Source organism: Hetaerina americana, unplaced genomic scaffold (assembly GCF_022747635.1).
Source record: "Hetaerina americana unplaced genomic scaffold, ioHetAmer1.1.p SCAF_112, whole genome shotgun sequence".
In the NCBI taxonomy this organism is placed as follows: Eukaryota; Metazoa; Arthropoda; class Insecta; order Odonata; family Calopterygidae; genus Hetaerina; species Hetaerina americana.
Window position 1 is genome coordinate 226,951 of NW_027286204.1, and position 25,188 is coordinate 252,138.

General features: G+C 41.2%; 2 protein-coding genes across 2 annotated transcripts in view; both read right to left on the minus strand.

The window, feature by feature from the left end:
• The window catches only part of LOC139685449 (glutamate [NMDA] receptor subunit 1-like), a 38,158-nt gene extending 29,183 nt beyond the window's left edge, over positions 1 to 8,975 (minus strand). The window contains exons 1-5 of the mRNA XM_071582470.1: positions 8,810 to 8,975; positions 8,171 to 8,314; positions 5,915 to 6,072; positions 4,405 to 4,541; positions 2,602 to 2,705 (exon numbers count right to left, since the gene is read on the minus strand). Coding sequence (XP_071438571.1) covers positions 2,602 to 2,705; positions 4,405 to 4,541; positions 5,915 to 6,072; positions 8,171 to 8,314; positions 8,810 to 8,975 — 709 coding nt within the window. The remainder of the gene's footprint in view (positions 1 to 2,601; positions 2,706 to 4,404; positions 4,542 to 5,914; positions 6,073 to 8,170; positions 8,315 to 8,809) is intronic.
• Positions 8,976 to 19,270: 10,295 nt separating this feature from the next.
• LOC139685450 (glutamate [NMDA] receptor subunit 1-like) lies at positions 19,271 to 23,704 on the minus strand. Its single transcript, XM_071582471.1, has 4 exons — positions 23,570 to 23,704; positions 21,269 to 21,373; positions 19,731 to 19,856; positions 19,271 to 19,594 (listed from the first exon to the last, which is right to left on the minus strand). Exons 1-4 carry the CDS (start codon positions 23,702 to 23,704, stop codon positions 19,271 to 19,273), a joined length of 690 nt encoding a protein of 229 aa, XP_071438572.1.
• Between the last annotated feature and the right edge of the window lie 1,484 nt (positions 23,705 to 25,188).

The window sequence follows — 25,188 nt, forward strand, 5'->3', positions numbered from 1 at the left end:
CTCATACCTAAGTAACCGATTCCAAAGAGTCATTACACCTAATTCATCCTCTAACTGGCTTCAAATACCCAGGGGTGTTCCACAAGGATCCATTCTTGGACCCTTGCTTTTTTCCCTGTATATAAACGATATTAGTAAATGCATTTTAAATTGCAACCATCACCTTTATGCCGATGATTTACAAATATATCACCATTCCTGCCTTCAAGACCTACCTACAATTATAAACGAAATTAATGCAGATCTAGCTGCTTTGTCACTATGGGGAATAAAAAATTTATTGAAAATAAACCCAATCAAAAGTCAGTCCATTATAATTGGATACCATAAACTACATTCTAAAATAAGTATTGATAAACTACCACCACTAAAATTGCAAGGATCTATCATACCATACCTAAGGACAGTAAATAATTTAGGCTTAACCATTAATTAGACGTTATCTTGGACTGATCATGCAATTGCTGTCTGCAGAAAAATTAACTCATCCCTGCATTCACTGAAAAGGTTAAAGCACATTGCTCCCCCCTCCTTAAAGATGCTTCTTGTGTCCTCTCTTCTCATACCCCACTTTGATTACTGTGATGTAGTATACCAAGACCTTTCAGGCGAACTGAAAACCAAACTCCAGAAGACCCATAATTCCTGTGTGCGGTTCATTTGTGATCTTAGGAAGTACGATCATATTTCCGACTCATTTAATAGAATATCCTGGTTAAAGCTAGAAGGCCGCAGGCATTTACATATTCTTTCACTTCTCTACGGAATACTTTCAAACCACTCACCTAAATATCTATACAAAAATTTCCTCTTCATCAACTCAATCCACAACAGAAATACTAGGGGTAATAATAAACTTCTTGTCCCACACCATCGCACGGAAATCTATCACAAATCTTTTCATGTTACAGCATGCCGTCTGTGGAACTCTCTCCCAGATGACATAAAAAACTCTTCATCAACAACAACATTTAGAAGAGCACTTCACAAGTTCATTTTCCTCAGGTACTTAACTTAACCAGTATACCCTCCCTCATTCCACTCAGCTGTTATACAGATCACTGTGTCTACTTTTTTTACCCTGCTTTTTTGTTTTGTCATCTCAAGCGGTAGGAGTTTGCATAATTATTTTTAGAAATATCACGCTTCTCATTACTCCGCATGTGTTGTCAATGTATTTAATTTCTCCAATTCAATTTCAGTAACTTAATAATATGTATACTCTGTAAAAATGATTGTTACAATGTACATGTATCTTTCCTCTAATTAATAGGGTTTTCGCAGGTTTTTCACACCCCCCTTCTCTTCGTGGATGTTTTTCCTGCGTGGGTTTTTACTAGTTGAGCAATGCCACGCTCTCCCTAGCTTTTCCCACAAACCTCATTCTTTGCTTAGACTTTCCTTATTTTATTGTTCTCTATCTTCACTGTCATTTAATTTGAGTATAGTATGTGTAGGTGTATTCTTAATTTATATATGTATATGTATGTATGTAAGGATGTATATGTGCGTACTTATGTATGTATTTATGTAAGTGTATGAATGCATGTATGTATGTTTATGTGTGTATATGTATGTGTGTGTGGATATGTATGTATATGTGTAGGTATGTGTATGAATATAGGTATGTATATGTGTGTATGTATGTGTATGTGTGTGTCTATATATATGTATATACTTTTTTCTTTTCGACGTGCAAATCTGTGTTAATGAATTGATGTCTGTCTATATGTATTCATGAGTACATATTAATGTAACTATAAGTTTGATGGCTAATATAATATGTATACGACCATGGGTTAAATGGAAGAATGGACCATTTGGTCTCAATTTCGCCCAAATAAAGACCACTATCTATCTATCTACTGTATGAAGTCATTTTTCATAGGCATATATGCAATTTATATATGCCCCGTTCTTTAATATCTGTGTACTTAGAACTTGATTTTGACTTTTTGTGATATTTTTATAGCCTAATTTAATGAAAGTCTTTCCTCCACTCGTTACTGTAGGGTCATAATCTAGGCACCACCCCCGATGAATTGGGGCAGCTGATGACCAGCCTATTGCACCTCAAAATGAAATCGCAGCACGCTCTTCGCAACTGGCGGGAACAGCCATTTTCGCGGACATAATTATCTGCATTCACCAACAGTCAAACGACTGCTGAATCAACATAATAATTCCAGTGACTTAGGACACAATCAATAGATGGCATTGCATTCGCATAAATTTGTTCTGAACCATCAACATTTTAATATAAGAAAACGGCCCTTCCTCTTTGGATATCCCTGGTTAATGCAGTATTTCTAAGTAAAATAATTTTCATGCGCTGACCGCTGTAGGGTTTTTGCGTCCGCATGGCGTCTTGGCTTATATCTTTTCGTTAATGGTCTTTGATGACGAAAATATCGGTTTTTGACTCCTTTATTCGTCTACATTGGCTATTGAAATATTATGGTTATTATCATTCCATGGCTATACTGGATTGCCGCCTGTCATAATTATGAGCCAGTCGCTCTCACTCCTTCGTTTGGGAATTTTTTTTCATAATTTTTGAGTGTGTTGTTTCACGAGTCACCTTCGACGTCCCTTCGTTACCTTCTCCGATGCCACTGTTGAGGAGGACTCCCCAGGCGAACCAAATGGCGCTCGAAAGGTTGAGGGCGTCTTCCTCGGCGTACGCCTCCACTGTCGTCGTGCAGCTACCGCGCTTCGCTGCAATCCCTGGAGAACAGAGGCGAGAGACCTCATTCATTGAGCGCCCCTAAAGTGGCAACCATTGGGAGCAGCCCACATGAATCGGTCAATGGGCGGAGCGAAGAGTGTGTTGACGCTTGTTTAGACGAGCAATTTTTCAGCCGACGATGAGGCAGGAAAACGGACTAAACGGTAACTGCCATATTAATATGGAGCATTACTCTTACTTAGATGTTCCAGCATGCCCTGTCTAGTGGCTACAAACAATTGTATTTTCGTGTACACAGCATGTTTATCGAAAATATTTAAATTAATTTTAACTGGTGTGTAACTTTTTTCTTTATCTCATATATTACATTTCTGGTGAATGTACTTTCGTTGCCCAAAGAATTTAGCATAATTGCTAAACACTCCAAAAATTGAAGTTTGCCTCACATATTGAAGGAGGAAGAGTGAAATAGGTTCGCTGTACAGGAAGGTGAAAATTCTGTCAGGGGATAAGAAGAAAAAAGCTATTCAATCAATCAAAGAGAAGTCAGGGAAGTCATTATTTTAACAAGGGAAGATTCAAGAGAGATGGAAGGAATACACGTTAATATAACAATTGAATGGTAAAGACACATTTGACCTGTAAGCTTAGAAATAGAAACAGAAAATGGCAAGGATGAGGATAGGTTTGGCCCAAGCATACTTGATGGCGAGACAGAAGATCAAATAAAAGCATGAGTATCTAGGTTACATTTCCGCGGAACTACTCAAGGTTTTTAGAATACCAGAGAGATGAATATTTATGGAGAGGTTTGTAGCATTTAGAAGGAAAGAATTTGGCCGGGAGAACTCCTTCAATCAGTGTTATTTATCCATATCACAAAAGGGAAAGATCGCTCAATAAACCTAATTTCGCAAGCACCTAAATTGGTGCTTAGGATCATCAAAGAGGAGATTTAGAAGAGAGAAAATGATTTTTATGCCATGATTCGTTTGGGCTCGGAAAGGCTAGAGGCACACGTGATACCATTGTAGTAATTAGGTCATTACTAAGAGGACTGGAAGGGATAGCGGCAGTAAGGAAGCTGTAGGTCCTGAACTTTTCAAGTGACTAAAGCTTATGATTAAGCATTAGTTAGTCATCCATCAAAGAGTAATAACAACTGCTCTGCGCAATAGTCTGTGAAATTGAAATGATGTGGGCATAAATCATATAAATTGAATTGAATGAGCTTGTCTAGAAATGAAAAAAAGGCTAGCGTAAACATAGTCTGACTACCAATCAGAGTAATAAATTTTAAAAACCGGTCTATTTAAATTTTATTTTGCGGAATATTGCCAATTTTTAATTAATCATGATATTCCGCCATATCACGCCTGAAACGTCTCTTTTTAATGAGAGCAAGCATGACAGATCACCTGTTTAGGAAACGTGAAAAGTTGTGCATTCTTGAGGAGAAGAATTTCATTTGATAAACGCATAAGTTCAAGAAAGCTCTTCCAAAATTTGTTTCTGTAGAACCGGTTTGAAATTTGTCAATTGTTTCACGATTATGTAATTTAAAAGACGATTGTGATTGCATTCAATCTTGAAATTGAAAGTATTGGACTCGTGAATCGTATGAGTGAACCCATGTGGTGGGAATCAGTGATGAATGGATTTTCCCGCGCTCACCCATTGCCGGGGGATCCTCCGTTGAGGGTGGTGGAATGGACTTGTATCTGCTGAATGGGGAGAATCGGTCCATGAGGCAGAGAACGAGCGCCACGATGTGAACACAGGCCAGCACGAGCATCCAGAGCGTGTTGTCAAACGGCTGGAGGAACGACACCAGGCTGGAAGACCGGGAGGGCTGTTGGCGGATAAACAATTTTGCCCTCTTTCACTTACAAAAAGAGGAAAAATTAATGTTTGCGGAGTTTCTAAATCTGATTTTTCCCCATTTTAACTAGAATGAAGAAAAAATAAAAACTTTAATTGGAAAATGATAGAACATCATTTTTCATTAAGTTGATATCTGAGATTACCCAAGAAAATGTTTCTTCCTAAGCCTTTCTATTTGGTGTATATATATATATATATATATATATATATATATATATATATATATATAGTACAATACACAGTAACACACAATATAGAAACACAAAAAAAGAACACTCACACGTATTTTCTTGATATTTCGACGGAAACAATCCGTCTTCCTCTGAAGATATAGAAGTAATGATAAATCCATCATTTCTTCTATATCTTCAGAGGAAGACGGATTGTTTCCGTCGAAATATCAAGAAAATACGTGTGAGTGTTCTTTTTTTGTGTTTCTATATTGTGTGTTACTGTGTATTGTACTATTCGGCACTTCCGTGTTACGTCTACGAAAGCATATATATATATACACGTGCGTGTATACGAAGGTAGTCTGAAACGCGTCCGACCTAATAAATAGGCGAGAGATTTTTTTTCTACATCAATTTACATTTTTCAACAAAGTCTCTTTTTAGTCGATACACTTTTACCAGCGATGCTCTGCATTTTTTTTAACCCTACAAATGGCAATTGACGTCTTTCTCTGCCCTCGGGCTTAGTACTAGTTAAACTCAACCATCATGATATGGGAGGCATGAGACACTGTTTATGAAGACTGCGAGTCTTCCTTTACACTACGTTTATTCGATTGAGACTTTTTACAAAAGTTGTGTTAGACCTAAAATTTTACTAGTATTCTGAAAAAATTATAAAATTAAATTTTTGTAACGACTTAATATTTTGATGTTTAGTGTATTCTCCAGGGGTAGTTATTATCCCTCCCGAATGACGTAACCAGTGTTAGGCATTCGCCTCCGTTAATAGCACACCCCCTCCCCTCCCCTCCCCGACTTGATCCCTTTCTATCCTCGCCGTTTCCCTCCCCCTTCCAAACCCTTCCCCGGTTCCTTTGATAATCCTACTCCCTCACTGACCGCATTCACCCCCATTCTCTTCCCCTCCTTTACTTCTTCATTAGAAATCACTTAGGTCCATGGTCCATTCACTTACTCTCTCAATAATTACGCTTTAGTGCCAAACAGCAGTCATCTTAATGACTTTTAATGGCATGAAACGCACAGATGTATCTCTGTGTAGCAAGTTTTCCCTTTCGACATTTCATTTTACTGTTATTCTTAAGTCGGCTGTTGCGAATTTTGAACAATAAAAATTAAATGAAAGCGATCGAGTGGCGCTCACCTTTCTTTCGAGTATTGTTATTCCTTGGTATTTGAAGGGTTTGCTGAATTCGATGAACTCTGATCGCTCGGGATTTATGGTCAGAGGTGCGACGATCATGTCGCCTCTCTCCGCCACGATCTCTCCTATCATTCCAGTCCACTGTTTTTTGCATCCGGCTTCATTCCATACGGCGAATCATCCATACAGGGCGAAGAATATTCATTAATATTTATTTACTAAAAAAGTAATATTATTGTTATTAGTTCATATGTAATGCTGAATATTTTACAGAGATAATGCCAAAGTATTGCTTTGCATTTAAATTGGGAAATACATTACATTGAGTCAATTGCATTGAACCCAACACATGAAAGGTTTTTCATGCCGAAAGACGTCTTTATCTTTTCTCATTTCACCCACTTGCGACAGTTTATCCATCCTCCCTTATTACATACATATAAGTATATATTTTGAGTCGGATTATAACTAAATTATGAAGAAGATATTATCTAAGAATTGCCTGGGACTTTGTTTCAAAAAATTTCATTTAATTCACTATCAATGTCTACACAATACACTTCATTACTCTAGATCGAGTACAGTAACTGAAATCGCCGGCGTCCAATGGGCGGAGGTATCTCTCTCTATCTACCGCGTCGGGCGTAGCAGAAGTTTCCGCAAGCCAAGAGTCATAAAATCTAATTCATCACCATAGAGGTGAGGGTCCGTAAGCTCCTGAGCGCACTGTTTCGTCGTGACTTCCGTGAAGCGTGATCCTCTCATTTGCCGGCATAATACAACATTTAATAGCCAAAACTCCCATTAAGTACACACCGCGGTCATGGGAGTCATATGCTTTAAAAATATTCAATCACCCGAAATACACTATGAGCTGTTCTTATAGTTAGGCTTTACAGTTGGATATTTCAAATTTTGTTTCGCAGCATTCTCGTTTTCAAAAGCAGCCATAAGTTATCTGGCACCTTCTGCCATTTTAATGTCAATATTCTCATTATTCTACAGATAATATTACAGTAAACTACTGGCAAGACTGAAAACATCTGGCATACGTATGTAAATATATCCTGGGATGAATTTTCGACTTTTTGAATGGTCGGGTATGAAGAGTTTTCATAGATGGATATCGCTCTAATCCAGTAGAAGTCACCCTAGGTGTTCCCCAGGGTAATGTTATCGGACCTCTTTTATTCATTCATCACGTTAATCGCATGCACTCCATGGTAAATAGTAAAATGCGTCTAATTGCCGACTATGCACTGTTTTACGGAGATATCCGTAACCCTGAGGATGAAGTATATTTTAAAGATGATCTAAATTATTTACAGTGTTGATGTGACACTTGGAAATTGGAATTAGATTTAAAGAGGTGTAGTGATGAATTTTTGGAAAGTGTAATTCCCTCCCGAACGCCTATTGCATCAGGAACAGCGAAATGGAATGTGTAGACTCAATTAAATACCTAGGCATTACCCTCACCCACGACTTCTCCTTGGTAAAACACATATGGGGAATATGTGGACAAGAGAAGACAAAATTAGGATTTATTTTAAGATTAACAAGTTAAAATTAAATTTCCTATGGCCGTCATAAATTAGCACCACTCGTCCCAAAAAAGAACACTTTAAATTTGCTGTGATGATTTGCGGGAGAAGAAATTCCACGACAGTGACCGACCGCAACCTCTCAACCTGAATACCCTACTGTAGTGGTTTGCGGGAATGTTACTTCTCACCAGTGAGCTAAAAAAGGCACTCACACTCAAACCCAATTGGAATCATTCACAGGGTCAAAGGAAATCTGTTTAAGGTACCTGATACTGTGTATGAACACATTCACACTATCCGTGATATATGCTAGGGAAATTAATTCCGAGCCAAGGACAAGCACAGAACAGACACACTCACAAACACTCACTCAAAGAGGGCGTAGATACTGGGAGAATATTACTCAAATTGAACAAATTCAAGGGATATAAAAAAACAAGGAAATACGAGAGTGTGCGTCGTCGGATGATCGCGTATTTCAGCCTCAGAGCGGCCCTCCTCAGCGAACTGAAGGAAAATAAGCACTTGCAGCAGGAAGTGAGGAACGGTTTCCTCATGCTGCCATTGGGTTGCATAAGGGAAACTCATCAATTTTTGTGAGTGATGAAGTTTTTTTTCAAAATATTCTGCATGAAACTAAGAGAGCAAATTGGGATGTATTAAATAATGATGAGAATAAATATTCCCCTTATATGTATGTAAAGCTCACCCGTCGTGTTTTTCATGACGTAAGTGCCGTATTGTCCATCCGGTGTGAGTGACAAACTATAGGTGAAGTTTAATTTCCTCGAGAGCTCTTTTAGGATATCGACGCAGTATCCTGCACAGCAGTACTTCTCTTGGATTCCTTTTCCTGAAATTTATTCATAAGCAAGAATTATTGTAGGTAGGAGTAGGCATTTGTGTGTTGTGGCATCGTTATTTTATTACTTGCATAAACTTGGCATTGCCTTTTAATTGAAACCTAAATTTAGCATAATGAAGTGCACACAATTCCAGCCATTACAATGCGATACCTGAGATAGATACTACTGTCCCGGATAAGAAAGCAGTGCTTACGAAACTGCATGCACGTGGAGTATTGACGCGCAGAGCCGAGAAACGGGTCATTGGACACACGGGACGACAGAGGGCGAGGGATTCAGGAGCAAGGCGCTGGAGGCGGATGAATCGATAGCTAGGGAAAGTAAATGCAAGAGAGAGACAGGAGGAGGAGGCGGGTGTTCTTCGGGGAGGGGAGGGAGGCGGGTGAAGGGTCAAAGAAAGGAGGTGACGGCAGTCGAGCGCTTTGATCGGACAAGGAAGTGGATGGCGGAGTCGAACCACTAGTGAGGAATAGGTGACGTACCAGGGGGAGTGGTGTCCCTGGATGGAGGGCAGGGCACTTCGTCGGTGCTGCAGTCTCGCCCTAGACGTGACGCTCCCTCTTCCCCTTGCCGATTGACGCCTAGGGATACGGCAACAGGTTCTAAATAAACTTTGCGGACGTAAACGAAAGGGTTTTCTTCGATCATCAGCACCTGTAAAAGAGTGAAGATTTGTCGTCGGAAACGGGAGAAGAGAAGCATAAATGTCATAAAATCATTATACTTCCGAATTTTGGGCAATTATTTATATTCAATGACGAGAATACAATACAATACGACAATGTAATACAATATATTACATACCCATCTATATATATATATATATATATATATATATATATATATAAACATATATATGTATGAACAGGGTCGCACCCAAAAGTGGTAGGACTGATTTTCTCTAGCGCGAACGGAGCGGTGGAGGGGGGTCTGCCTGGCAGGGTAAGGTGGAGGGGGCTCTTAGCAACAGACCAGGAGGTATTCGCCTGTTTCGTAGATTTCGAAAAAGCTTTTGTTGACTACGCTTCTTCCTACCTCTTTATTTAATACTATTGCAACACCTCGTTTGCTCTCGTCCACGCCGCTGTATATTATTCTACCTGTATAATTATCACTCGAGTAATCCCTGCTATCCTTCCATCTCACTATATAAATAAAACATATATATATATATATATATATATATATATATATATATATATATATATATTCATATAAATATATATATTCATATATATATACATATATATATATATATTCATATATATATTCATATATATATATATGTATATTCATATGTGGGTCGCGGTAGAGCGTTGGACTGCTGACCGGAGGGTCCCGGGTTCGATTCCCGGGCAAGGCACTCTGGGCACCTGCAGCTCTACCCAAGCTAAAAGTGATTTTTCGGGTACCAGGTCTTCCTGGGAAACCATAACCGGCACATGGAAAGGAACTGGCCCCCCTACCCTGATGTGTGAATTTCACACGCCGTATAGGGCTTAGTACTGGGTGATTTCTACCATCACCTAATAAACCGACCTTCGGGTTGATTACTGTGTTTTTTATATATTCATATCTATTTATATATTCAAACACGAAATCCCGCCAAACGGCGAACATATACTCAGTCACATAGAAATAGATATAAGAAAAAGGGTTATGAACACTTAGAAAGGACGAACACAATAGAAGTAGGGAAGGCGGGATCAAAAATATCACTAGTGTAAAATATTTCCTGGACCGGGACTTGAACTCCGGATCTTTCCACTTGTCGGATGAGCTAAACTGCTTGAGCTATCCAGTAAGCGTAATTTACACGGAGATTTGCAATGCTTTAAGCAACCTATCCCCCTTCGAAATTGTTTTACACGCGATTTGGCTGATTCCGCCTTCCCCACCTCCACTGTGTTCGTCCTTTATATGTTTTCCTATCCCTTTTCCTTATATCGGTTTCTATATGAATGAGGATATATATATGCACATACACACAGAGATATATATATATATATATATATATATATGTATATATATATACATATACATATACATATACATATACATATACATATACATATATATATATATATATACATATATATATACATATACATATATATATATATATACCTGTATATATATATATACATACATATATCCTCGCTATCTTTCCCTCTCACCTCTAACAGCCCTAAAACATCTGCTTCTCCTCTTTCTCTCTAACACTTTCTTATTTCTATCTTCAGAATCCTCAACGTCGTCCTAACATTCCTCTAACTGGTTCGTCGTACTCTTTGCTGCTGCTATCGGTTTTCCTTTTCAACGACTTCGTGGGATGACGACCGCGGAAGCCTTGTCTCTTCCGCTGCCGGGCACGACACACGGCCGATTGAGCCGAGTCTCGTATTTGCCAGGAATCATTTTCTTTCTACGGTCATTATAAAAGTCTTGGTAGTAATAAGTAACGTGGTTTCCCGCTGCCTTCTTATATAGTGTTTTAACGTGACACCATTTCTCAATGACCGCACCACAGGGGTCATACGCCATTGCAGCCGCCTCACTGAGGAACAGACGCTGCGTGGACTACCTTTCGTCTGGCTCCTAACCTTCGACCTATCTGGCATGGGTGACCCTACCAGGAGCAAATATTATTGCTCCGCTAGTAGTGCTCTATGGGTCATTGGAACGCACAAGCCCTTCCACCACGCCAAGGTTGTAGTCCATGGGGAAGCTTTTTTAAGACATAGACATGTATTTTCACAACTTCCATCTTCGACCTCAATGCAAATATAAGTCAACGGCCCATCGGAGAATAAGCTACACGAACGTCTACACTCATCACCTACCTTACTTCCTCACACCCATTGCCTTTACATCCTTCCTAAAACGCACATGTTCATTGCTGCCCAATTCCCTCCTCCCGAACCACGCGAACTGAACTCATCTCCACGTTTTTCAATCCCTACGTACCTCCAACTGATTGTCTGTTCACCCTTCCTTTATCCAAAAAATGTCATTTCCTCGAGCTTCTAAACTCCACCATACTTCCCATCATCTCACGAACACCATGATACTCACTATAGACGACGCCTTCCTTTACACCTTAATACCAAACACCAAGGTCTCTTTGCGATTATCCAAAATGACGACAAAATTCACTCCATCAAACCACGAGTTTCCTAATTTGCTTACCTTGAGATGGGTCGGTATGACGATCCCTTTTGGCTTCCTGCGATGCTGTCCCGGCCATATTATACTTTCCTCCTCAATTGTAAGTTCCATTTGGTCGTTCTCCTGAAATATACGTGGCAAATTTTGAAGTGGTCAAAATAAAACTGAGTCGGGCGAATTTTGATCGACAACCCGTTCCGTGCGCTACAATGAGGTGGTATAATGTGGGTGGTAATGGCTGGTTTTGAGGGTGTTGGTGTGGTGACTCGAGGGCGGTGGCGTGAGAGGGCGCAACTCATCCGCGGGTGCCCGCGAGTGCACTTACGGCAGAGTAGAAATAACGCCCCACTCGGACCTCGGCCGCCTGCACGTTCACCACGTCGTAGCTGGCGTATCTGCGGTCACCGTTTTCATCGAACGACACTCGCCCCGTCTTCCCATCGATGGAGACATTCACCAACGACCTGAAGGGGGAGGGGGGGGGGGAGAATAAGGTTTCACGTCATTCTGGAGGATTAAGGTTCCCTGTGGGGCAATTGTTGTCAGTATTAGTTGACGCAAATCCGCCTTAAGATTTTGATGAGTTTTTTATGTTATGCTCTAATTATTTTTTTAGTTGCTCCAGTCATATTCTTGGAAATAATGGGTATCCCTTAAAGTATGCAAAATAAAGGTTTATTCCCGTTTGTAGTCTCGTTGTCTTCCTATAGTTAAGGAACTCATTATCGTTATATTGAAGATCATTTCATTAAAAGTGCACATCATCACTTACCATTCAAATCATACGTACTGCCTCACGGTGAAATTTATTCGTGTAATTTGACAAAATCTCATCATTTAATGCTGTCACATCTTAAATGTGTGATTACAATTGAAACAAGAGCACGTATTAACTTGAAGGAGATTGCTATTCAGCAAAAGCATCGGTCAGATAGATCCATAATATTTCAATTGATGATCTCATGGCATGAATCCTAAGACCTCTTGATCAGATGAGCTTCGCTATTTGAGTTTTGATTGGAATTTTCAAGTGACATACAGGGTTCGTCCGGAAAATAAGTGTACTGATTTTTTCCCGCCGCTCCAGGCGCGCCCAGCACCGCTCTGACGGGCTGCGATTGGAGGGGAGTATGTTGGCAAGCGACGCTGAAAAAGGCAGTCGGCTCTGAGCTGTGGTGTAGTGAGGAGCTCTGTTAACGCAAACCTCCACGCTCGACCCACGTCACGGAACGCGATGCCGAAGTTTTTGGAGCAGCGTTATTCCATCAAACTTGCGGTAAAGCTTGGGAAATCGTCTACCGAAACTGTCGGTATGATTAACCAGGCTTACGGGGAGTCAGCCATGTCCAGAAACATGATCTTTCGGTGGCACAAGATGTTCGTGGAGGGCAGAGAAGAGGTCGACGACGATTCTTCGAGATGTTCCCGATGATGCCTTCGCGGGAGCGTTCCAGGAATGGGAACGCCGCTGGAACAAGTGTATCGACTCACAAGGGTCCTATTTTGAGGAATATTAGCTTAAGATATGTAAAAGTGTAATAATTTTTTTTTCCTGAGCTCAGTACACTTATTTTCCGGACGAACCCTGTATCTGCTACTGAATCATTTCGATGAAGTGATTGAATTTATCTTGCGCTTTATGCAAAATAAAATCGTTCACGATGTGATATTGTAATTTATGTATTTATACGGATACTTCCCGATCCAATTCTGTCAAAGAGACATCCGATGTAGAAGTCGTCTCCATGCCTTTTGGAACATTGTTAAACCGCATTCTCCGATCGCGTCTTCTTCGAACCGTGAGGAGCGGCGACAGGGGGGCTGAGGAAAATACTCACCGGAACAGCGCCCTTCCTGGGGTCTCCCCCGCGGCAGTGTCCAGGGTAGGTACGCCGCAGGCAGGGCCGACGGCCTCCAGCGGCCACCCTTGCCGCTCCCCCAAGGCAATGTCGAGAACGGACCTGCGAAGGAAGGCATTGGCTCCATCGACGAATGGGATATCTAGTCTCCGGAAGTCCTCAGCAAACAGAGTAGTCATTAGAGGTCTGTTTTTCCAGAATGGTGGTGACAGTTATTGCGGGTATCTTTTCTGGTTTAGGAATTACATGGACGGTTAAATGGGAAAATTGGAGAGGAACATTTTACGTCGCTCTAATCGTACATAGAGAAATCGCTCGTAACTAGGACAACTTTCCTCAAAGCACGCTAATATTGTCGGCATAGTTTGCTAAGACATTAATGTAATAGTATATCTCAGCTGTTTAAAATATAATATTGTGTGTAGCAAACATATCATGTAATTCAATTATAGGCGGGCACGTGCAATGGTCAAGCAAATCAATTTTATTGCAGTATTCATGCCGAAGATTGAGAAACGATTCGGCGGTAAGGGTTTTAATCTAGAACCTTGCTGTCCACATAATTCTTAATCTGTTGTTTTCTGTTTCAAGTCCCCGATTGGCAGCGTACTCTACTGTGCAGTGGCTTATGAGTTGATTAGTTCCAAATTGCACCAAAAACGGTTATTCTACGAGTTCTCGTATTATATGAATAATACCTTTTAAAGGGACACATTTTAGAAAGCAACCTGCTTGACAAGGGTGATATAACATTTGGAAATATGCAATAATTTTATTTGAAATCACTCGAGCTTTTTCTTACTTTCTAAGTAATATCTGAGAGTTACTCGTAAGATTTCTAACCCGCGATGATCTTAAAAGAGATTTCACTCGCGTAATATACGTACGTATCTTTCAAACAGCGCTCCTAATTTCAAATAGTCGCTACTCACATGGCGTCCATCAGATGAGAGACCTCATGAGAGGCTTCAGCAACTAGCTTGAGGCCCAGTGCGCCCACCGGCACTTGCTTGGCCCCAAGGGCATCCTCCGCCACCAGCCACACCACTCCCTCGCCCAGCATCACCCGGCCCGCGTCTCGAAATACAACCTCTGCATCGGCCTGGCTGGGAAATGGGGATGATCAGGCATCTCTAAACGGATAAGTGCTTTGTTAAACGGTAACAGGTGGGAAGACTCTTGTTCAAATGCCGCTTGTTTGGAATTTTTGAGAGAAATATCGTAATGAGTTTAACCCTTGAAAACAAATCATTTAGGCTCTAGTAGCATTGCATAAAAAACACCATAAACACGGTAATCAACTAGAAGGTCGGTTTGGCAGGTGATGGTAGAGTTCACCCGACGACGCGTGAAATTCACACATCAGGATAATAAGGGGGGGCCGGTTCCTTTCCTTTAGCCGGTTATGATTCCCCAGGAGGACCTGGTACCCGAAAAATCACATTGCCTGGGTGGAGCTACAGGTGCCCAGAGAGGCTTGCCCGGGAATCGAACCTGGGTCCGGGCAAAAACATGTATATAAATATGTATGTATATAAACATATATTAAAGTATAAAAACATAAGTAAGTATATATATAAATATAACTATAAATATATTTATTAATATAAATATAAATTATATATATTTATATATCACTAAGTGGGTCGCGGTAGTCCAGTGGGTAGAGGATTGGACTACTGGCTGAAGGGCCCCAGATTCGATTCCAGGGCAAGTCTCTGGGCACTTGCAGCTCCACACAAGCTACGTGATTTTGCGGATACCAGATCATCCTGGGAAACCATAACCGGCAGAGGGAAAAGAACTGGCCCCTCCTACCCTGATGTGTGACTGCGTTTCATATGCCCGACGGCATATGAAAGTCACGCATCAGTACACAAATTCCTGTGTCGGTGAAAATGAAGGTGCTAGAGAAAGCAGTTCGGGTGCATTGAATTTTGTTTTAACCTCGGGACAGAGATTCAAGAAGCATTCCACGTTGATTTGGGCACAGTGTTTTCGTTGCTTGAACCACTTACAGGCTAGACAAACCTCGACCGATGAAGAGCCGAGAAGTGGACGCCATCGACGTCAAGAAATGACGCCCTCTTCAACGGTGTGAATATTTTAAAATGTGAAAACCGTAGGTGAACTGTCAATGAGATTGTCAATGAAGCTGATATTAATATTGGATCGTGTTTCATCATTTTGACAGAAATGCTTTTCTCAGATAATCTGTGGAGAAGCTGCTTAGTGAACAATTCTAAAGGGTGGTAGCAGTTGAGGCCTTCGGCTTCGTAAGTGAAGGGTGGCTGGAATTAACGCCGGCTTTCATTGAATTGAAATGAATCTATTCGATTAAAATTCATTCAATGCCTGCCTCAATTCCAGTCGTCATCCACTCACGAACCCAAAGGTCTGAACATTTATTTGTTCTAAATCTCACGTGGCCTTGCCACCATAACTTTCTCCACAAGAATCAAAAGTAATAAATATTAAATTTGCTAGGCCTTTATTAAAACAAAGCAATGCGAGTTTCATGGAAAACTTCACCTTCTACTACTATACAATGTTTTACTTCTTGTTTTTGCATAGTATAACAATCTTTACGTGATAAAAAAATTATCATATGTTTCCGTTTAAAGAGCTCTCATAGTTCTTGAACACAAACAAAATCTCGGTTTTCGCACTGATCGTGTTCAAGTTAAAGAGGCGAAAATACATTTCCGCTCATCTCCCTGCTTTTATATTTTCAATCTCAGGAAGACCTCAGCCATGGAATTACCTTCTGCAGAGTGGGCGTGGCAGCAGCTCTGGCCCAACTCTAAATGCTCCGTATCTTACTTAAAATTCAAAATTTAACTCAAGCTTTCACCGAAGCTGTTTTACGGCAAACGTTCCATGACATGGTAGATCGGAAATATCCGATTAATGAGTTGGAGTTATATGTCTCATTATCATCCTAAGTTTGAAATAATTTGGCTCTCAGATGCTCAAAGCATTTGAACTAAGTTATGAATCAAATGGGGCAAATTGATTCTTACCTCGAGTACAGAAGGATCACTCTGGATCGTAAGTTCTTCAATGCCGACAGCTCCCGCTCCAAGGTCGAGAGGCCTGCTTGGAATTCAATCACTGCCTCCATCTTCCCATCCCAGTCATTTGTCCCACAGCCGTTGTAGATGCCAGAAAATACAGTTTAAAATTTAACTGCAGCAGTTCTGAGATAATTTACCTACGTGAATATAAGTGGGATGCAAAGATACGTACATCTCCCCATTTAGTGCGTATCCGATGCCTCTTTTTTCCTATTTCAGAAGGTGGACAATTCGTCTTTCCGAGGTAATTTAATTTTAAAATATTCCGACGAATTAAAATATGCCCCGCCTTTTGCAAATGTCATGTATTTCAAATAAGTATAACGGGTAGTCAACCGGTAAAGTTAGTTTTCTGATGAACGCAGAGGACCAAACACTGCCCCATTCCCAAACACCTTTTCAGGATATCAAATTTTCTAAAAGATAAATGCCGCAGAAAGATTATAGTAGGATGATGGGAAAGACCCATAAATTGACTATTATATGCGATTGACTATGATGCGATGAGTATTGAGTAGTAGGGTGCACCATCCAGACAAGGGACAAGGGGGATGTATTGAAGGTTCGTGGATGCAAAAGAGAGGCCCTTGCCTTCCTAGAGAGAGGCCTTATTTGCCGTCCTACCTCTCTCACCCTCTATTAATGCCCCTTCATACTTTTCATTACAGCGCAATATTTTTCATGGTATAGCCTAATCTACTTGATAGTGAATTTGTTTAGTATTTTATTTTTACATTACTTAATTCAGCTGCCAAATTTGGTCTTAATTTCACTTTAGAACCATGGAGTTAATTTTTTCGTGAGGTCAATTTGGCCTTAATTCTGATCTTAATATAGGAGTCCATGTTACTAAAGCGTACTCTGATTTACAGGTTATATAGTAATTATATGTGATGTTTAAAAAAGATCAGATTGCATTTTTTTCCGTGCTTTTTTCATGAAACCGAGTATATTTTAAATGAAAAAGTTAACTCTATTTGGGGCGGAAAAAGTGTCACCGAATAAAGCGTTGAGCCCAGTTCTCTTATTTTTCTGTTTGAGCCAATGAGAAACATTCCATTCTATATTCAAAATTTTTAGTCTAATTACCGTACTTCTGGGTTTGTATCGCATGATAACATTTTCCTCGTTTTTAAATATAGTGTTTTCTTTGGGCCATTTAAAAACGTCACTGAAATCTTCTAGAACTAGTCATTTAGTGTTCCCACTGTGAAAAACACTTGAATATCATCTGAGCATAATTAGCACAGTAACTCTCACTATAAGCAGATACATTTATAAAAATTAATGATAGATACGGTCCTAAATCGGGGCCTTGTAGAACTGCAAACTTTGCAAGATCCTCATCAGATATATGTAGATGCGGAAGAGAGAAATCTGTTTTATAAATGCGGAAAGTCATACGTTCCTGTATTTCAGATAAGTGCGGAAATAATCTCTGTTAAGAAGCACTAGAAATATCATAACATTTTTTTATTGGTTTTAATTTGACATGGAGTGGTGAACTCCATTAAAAGCTGTTTTAAAATCTAACTAAGTAAATAACCTCTATCTGGATATAACTGCTCATAACTCCCATCAGTCTCAATTTTATTAGATTATAAACTACTTCTATCAAAACTGATAGATAGTGTTGCAACTCTTACATTTGACTTTCACCAGAAAGTACATATTCTTATAATAATTGATGTGAACATTTTGTAAAATGCAGATATTATGTTAATGGTTAAACAAATTAATTGCCAAACATTTTCTTAGAAATATGGCAATCATTAACAATTTTGCATTCAATGGGACACACATTAGTCTTGAAAAGCATTAAATAAATAACATTGCACTGGGGAGTGTATACCCTCCGATGCTTCAGCATTAAAAACTTGGTTTGAATATTTTTTTGTTTTAATGGCTTTTATACGTGGTTACCACTTTGCGTTCCGCAGTCTCATTGCTATATTTTGGGTGAAAATTCTCTCTAGGTAAAGGTTATTCCGAGGGGCTCCAAAATTCCATTCCAATGCATCCACTCTTACTAGACATCCTACTTACTCCTTCTTCCAACGGAAAAAACGGGATAGAAACTGTAGGATTCACATCTACATCTACATAATGCCCCGAAAGGGCGTGTGGCAGGGGGTTTTAGGTCACCACCCGTAAAAGAGAACAAAACCAGATGCAAAATCAACACATCCATGCAAATCTACACCCACAGTTGCATATACATTCATGCAAAAACCCTTTCAACTTACACGTATGCCAATATATACGAGAAATTAATCCAATAACATGCAAGCTAAAATTTGAAAAGTAAGAAGGCAAAATTCCACAGCCACCTGGACATGCCACATAAAACGGTCTCCTCCCCAAGGACACAAGTAGGGAATGTGACCCAACAATGTAGCTAGCGGGAGGAACCCCCCACAGAGAGAGACGTGGGATGGAAGGGAAATTTTAAAAACAGACAATGCAGAACCAGCAAGTACTGTAACGAGCACTACATTCATTTAGTGGCACTCCCATACGGTCATGCGGGAAGGGTCTGATAACAAAACACACGAGGTTAGTGAAATTGCATGCAATTAAGTAAAACTAATTATTCCCTAGACGCTTAGGGTGGTAAGTGAAATATTGTCTATCTATGCATAACCCTACAGTTGCTACTCCGTACTATCGGTGGGAAGAAGGAGTCTGCTAGTTCTGACATCTATTTCCCGAATTTTATATGCATGATCCAAGCGACCAATGCATGTAGGAGTACGAATAATTTTCGAGACCTCGGTGCTGAAACATGCGAAACTGAATTTATTCAATAATTTCAATCCTGCATTGAATTGTCTCTCTTTCAATGATCCCCACCCCAACTCCACAAGCATTTCAGTGACGCTTTTCGTTTTGTCGTAACAGCATTTAACGAAACGGGCTGCCCTTTCGCTGAACCTTCGTCTTTCTCGCATCGGGAGCCCGCAGTGGCTTGGTTTGGTGGGGGGATGAGGGGCCCTCGTACCTGCAGGCCGCCCTCGAGCTTCCCGCGGGCCGCCCTCCCGTCGACCCCCTTCGCGTAGACCAGCGCCACCCTCGAGTACCCCAGGCGCCGGAGCAGGGGCAGCCACGCCTCCACTTGTTGCGGCCGCGGGGGCACGGTGCGTAGGTACGAGGTAAACACGCCCTGCGAAGCACGGCAAGAGTAGGCGTTGCTTCACTTCTGCCCCCTGTCATGGCGGCAAGTTGCCGACGAAGAGTCTTTTATTCAAATAAATACAATAGCGGGTCCTGAAATTAAAGAATTTCCGGGAGCGACTCACCTTGTCCGAGAGCGCGGCGTCGCGAGACGAAATGCCGATGACGGGGATGTCGCAGGCGGCGCTCGCGTGCGACACGGCGACCGACGACGACGACGACTCCGAACCCGACAACAAAATGGCTTGCACCTGCAGAGAAGAAGCGGCGATTGGGTGACTTCGGCTGCAGCGACTGCTTCATTGGATCCATGAAGCGCCTTCCCTGTCGGGTGTTCCTCAGCGTGCCGACGAGGGCGCAGTTTTAACTTCACGGGCAGACAACTCCGCGAAATCCTTAATCCAGTCAATGGCACCGGATAATGGGAGAGGAATCCATGTGGCGAGGAATTCCATGCAGAAGGGGTCGTGCAATACGGAGTTTGGTAAGTGTGGTAAATGCGTTACTCCTTGTTCCTCTAACCGTGCAACAAACGAAGCGGTCGACGACAAGAGAGCCAGGTGACTGTCACTGCAACAGTCATCATTAATAGATTTAGAGTGAACCAAAATTTCCAATTGCCTTTATTCTCATTTGCTTCATTTATTCCTTTTCTTTCAAATATAAGGCGTACCAAGTTCGAGGTTTAATCGGGAAATAACAAACCTCTACGTATGGGCGTCTAATCCAACCATTAATGGGGGAAAATGATTCATCTTAATTTTTAATGGCCGATTTCATGCTATAAAACGCTGGTGCAACACTTGGCAATTAGAATTAAACTTATGAAAGCTTGTAGTAATAAATATTTGGAAAAATAGCAATTCCCTTCCGAACGTCTGCTGTATTGGGAACACCGAAATGGAATGTGTAGACTCAATTAAATACTTAGGCGTTACCCTCACTCACGATCTCTCCTGAGTGAAACACGTACGGGGAATATGTGGACAAGCTAACAAAAAATTAGGATTCATAACAATATAACTGGGTAAATGTGATGAAAAGGTCAAAGAGTTATGTTATCTCTCATTGGTTAGGCCTCATTTAGAATATGCTGCGAGTATGTGGGATCGAAGTTGGGTTAATTGCCGCATTTGATCGAGTGCAGTGTAGAGGAGCTAGATTTGTAAAACGTTCTAATGATATACTTAGTAACGTATTCCCAATTATTATAGCAGCGAGGCTAAGAATCACTCACGGAGTGGAAGTTAAATTATAGTTTGAAGCTCTTGCATAAATTGGAAGTGCGTCTCTTTAGCAGTGATGTTGAAAATGTATTATTATCCCCATTGTACTACGGTAAGTGAGAGTATGTCGTTAACCTAAAGTAGGAATAAGAGAGGTCCGATAACACTTCCCTGGGGAACACCTGAAGTAATTTCTATCGAATGTGAGCTAACTCCATCTATGACTACTCTTTGTACCCGACCATTCAAAAAGTCTTAGATCAAACCCAGGATATTTTTATTCATGCCATATGCTTCTAGTTTACAGTGATTTATCGCAAGACGGAGTGTGACCGGAATCTCTTCCATGAATGTCAAGCGATTGTTCATTTATTGATTGACTGAACCTATTCGGGAGAGCTCCCTAGTGCCAATGGGAATGCTCCCTAATGCCTCACCTTGTGCGGCATTAGCTGTCGGCATGCGTCAATCACGGCGCGCAGCGGGTTGGGGTCCAAATTCACGGTGTACGAGTGGAACGTGAAGGAGGTCCTCGGGAGACCCTGAAAAAGAACCGGCCCTAGTTAAAACTCTGCCCACACTTCGGGAAATTCGGCAGGGAAGGGGCGATGTAGCTGTCGGTGGAAAATAATTATTTGATATGAATACATTACACCATTCCTCGCAACTATAGGTGTTAAAGGGGAACATTAAAACGAATACATTTCATTCTATAATTTAGGTATAAAAATATGTAATACGATTTGCAATTAGTAGAAGGGCGGTGAAATTATTTCCCTAGTTCAATCTGTTGCCTCGTTCTATGTTATTGGACCAAGCCAATCCAATCGGAGCAAATGTTGCGCTTATTCTTACAGTCCTTACTTTTGGCGATTGACGGAAATTTAAAACTTAAGTATTCTCGAGAAAATGTGGTGAAATGACCCTGAGCTGCGCTAAGGTACCCTTACAATAGGATACTCCTTGGTTTAATACTCATTCCCCAGATTCCTATAATCAAGCTCCATAGTTAAAAAAAATTACCATGCCATTGTTCTTGATTCAAAATAAGTACCATTTTATGCCGCAAAATTTACGCATGAAAGTTGTGACAACAGTGGTATTTTAAAACTCAAGCTTAACACAAATAAAAACAGAAAAAGAACAGCCACTTCGTTAGGATTCCTTGGTACGGGTACCTTCCTCAGTGAAAGAGTATTTGAGTGTACATTGGGGAGGGGGGGAAGAGGGGAGGAAGGAACTTTGGGGAGAGGGGGGGCGAAGGAGTAGTAGATTTGAAATATTGACGGTTGATGAGGGAACAGGGGGCGAAATGTTTAAGTGGAGGGATGTAGGCATGTAAATGCGCGGTCAATTGTTTTAGATCCCTTGATTGCCTGAAGGATGAAAGGGTGGATGGTTTGCGGTAGTTATCGAAGCAGAGGCGCTGTGAGGGAGGCCCAGCATGAGTGGGGGAGGGAGGCGGGAGGGGGGGGCTGAATCGCAGCGGTCCACCACGCGGTTATTTATATTGGCATTGGGGGTGTGGTCTGCTGGTCGATACTCGAAAGCGAAGCAAGTTTGCATTTGAGGTGATGATGTGAGCGGAGTTTCACGAGGGAGATCGGCTGAGACAGATTGAAGCGACGCCTCCTCTTCCATTCCCCGCTGCCATTCCGCTGCTTTGGCGGCAAGGCGTTCACTCTGCAGAAAATGGCTCGTGGTCCAGTGGTCGGTCTCGGGCAGCGTTTTTCCTTCGTGATCGGCCTCCCCCACCCATCACATATTTGCTTAACAGGGAACACCGCAAAACACAGAATTGAGGAGTGTATCCGTTATGAAAGGACTGGACTAGAAATATGGCATAACATGGCGGAGAAGAAAATTACATCACACAAAATAGTATTATTCTGTTTAAATACCAATTGTAAACTCCTATTTGATTTCGTCGCATAAGTGGCAATTGAGTAATGTAAGCATACATATCTAATACGATTTATTGTCAGTGCACACCCTCCTATTTAACATGCTCTACAACTAAATGCAAAACTTAAATACATTATGCATGCACGACACAAATTAGTGAAACCTAGGTTGAATTAAAGTATATTATATATGTGGAGTTACAAAGTTTTATTTCGAAGTTATCCATGCTAATTTTCTTTGCATTTTTTTACATTTCATTAAATAAATTATTTCTCAACTGAAAACATAAAAACTTATGTTCATTAAGTCGTCGCAAAAGGATCAAAACGGTCGAAAAATAAATGGCTGTCTGCCAGATCCTAATTGGGTTGTGGCGTTGTTAGCAGCGACGGACCTTAGAATAAAGGCTTTTTAATGAATTATTTTCACGTTACAAATATCTCGAATAAAAATTCCCATTTAGAAAATATATTGTAACGTTATTTGAAAGACATTGTAAGCAAAATAGATTAGAACAAGCCATTGCGTATGAACACCTTTTTAGGGCGTCCATTTCTTAACACTGGACAGGAATCGAATGAAATGGAGTCCATTGGCACTTGTAGCGAAGCGGGACGGGCCACGCCTTAGATGGGGAACAATTGGAGGAAATAAATTCCGCTGACAGTTATTATCATAGCTAAGAGGATACTAAAAAAATTAACCGTGCCCAAACATTCGCTAAAAACATTCGTGGCGATCTGCGGGGAAATGAATGCCAATCTGCAGACACCAGCTCTGGGCGACTCTGGGCATGTGCTCCGGGTGCGGCGGCCTCCCGTCACCGGACTTGCCTTCACGATCTGGTGGAAGTGGGAGGCTGTGTCGTTGCTCCCGAAGATGCCACCGATGGCGACGACGGGCGAGGCGCCGGCGCCGGGCCGGAGCGCAGCGAGGAGCACCACGAGCGGTAAACTCTGCATCTCCATCGGAAACAAGATCCCTGGAATCGAGTGAACATGGTGCAAGGCGGTTACGGGATCTTCAAGGTGGCTGGAAACCTTAAGAACTGTGCCCGTGGCTTGTGTTTTGTTACTGATGCGATAGACTGACTACGCGCCACATTGAGCTACGTCATTCACGTGTAACACCCTTTATATAATTCCTGAATGTTATGCGCAAAGGGACTTTGACAAAGAAAAGTGACCATCACATTTCTTTATGCTGGCAACGTGCGTTCATATCCGTAATATACATGTATATCCGTTACAAAATAATTTATCTTAATTACAACCGTTCGCGGATCTTCAAACTTTAATAATTTGTATCCAATTCGTTTGTACGAGCCTGATGCGCTATTTTCCATGCAATGCATGGCTAATCGGTTTGCAAATTGAAATAAATGATAGCGGTGAAAATCGTGAAAACATACCCCTGAAGTTGGCTTCCGTTCCGGTCTGACCCGTTGACTCCGTGCGCTGGAGATGGAATGGGCCTTCCCCCGGCGATTCCTTCCGCCGCCCCCTCCCCTTTGCCCTCCGCCTTATCGACCACGCCCTCGCTTGCGTGTGGTGCCTCGACCGCCCCACGCACGCACGCCAAACTGCCACGCACTCGGCATCATTAACAAATTGATATTTGTCTCGACGGCAAGTCCGAGCCTAGTCCACGAAACGTATCATTTCCACCTTGAGTGATTGCTTGCCTTTTTCGTTTACAGGCGCACCGTGTGAACTCGACGCATTCTAGCTATGTCCATGACACCGCATGAGTTATTGTAAAAAGCAAAATATTGTTCAAATTGAATTCGATCCTTTGGTATTCCATTACATTGTTTTGCTGCCAAACATTTACCTAACCGCGGCGAAATATTCACCCAACGAGCAGTGAAAGCGGTGGTGGTGACGATACTTAACGCATCTTCCTTGAGGAACACTTCCTTACAAGGAATTTCAAAAATGTTCAACTACGAGTGCTGTGTCAAGGATATTTTTTCTTATCTTTCCCTTAATGTTCACGCAAGTTCGTAAATTCCAGGGCTGACAGGTGTGCGTTATACTGAGGCGTACCACTGTGTCGTGTTTGTTTATTTGTCCTTCACCCAAAATGCAGAGAGATCGGTCTAATCGAGGGCACTGGTCCTTTTCTCCCACCTTTGCCCCTTTCTCCAAAAACGCAACCGGAGAAACTGAACTTAGGGCATTGTGCTGTGAAATATGTCGTCCAAATCGATGCTTAACCGTGCTACATCTAACACTTTCCTTGGCCTACTCAGGTGGACTGATGGGAAATATTTGTCGGAATGTGCTCAAATGGTATTTTAAAATTACTTTTTGAATATTCCTAATGTTTAAAAATGTTTAAGTTTTATTTTGAAAAGTTCGTATAAAAGGCTGTTTTTTTAATACGTACATCCGTAAACAAGTGTATTAAAATATTGATCTGCAGGAAAATACCAGTTTTGGTATTATAA

Coding starts and splice junctions, on each gene's coding strand:
- LOC139685450 (XM_071582471.1), bottom strand. CDS start 23,704: ATGGAGATGCAGAGTTTACCGCTCGTGGTGCTCCTCGCTGCGCTCCGG. Junction 19,857..21,268: donor GACAGCTAATGCCGCACAAG/GTGAGGCATTAG, acceptor TCTTCTCTGCAG/GTGCAAGCCATTTTGTTGTC. Junction 19,595..19,730: donor ACGCCGCGCTCTCGGACAAG/GTGAGTCGCTCC, acceptor CGTGCTTCGCAG/GGCGTGTTTACCTCGTACCT.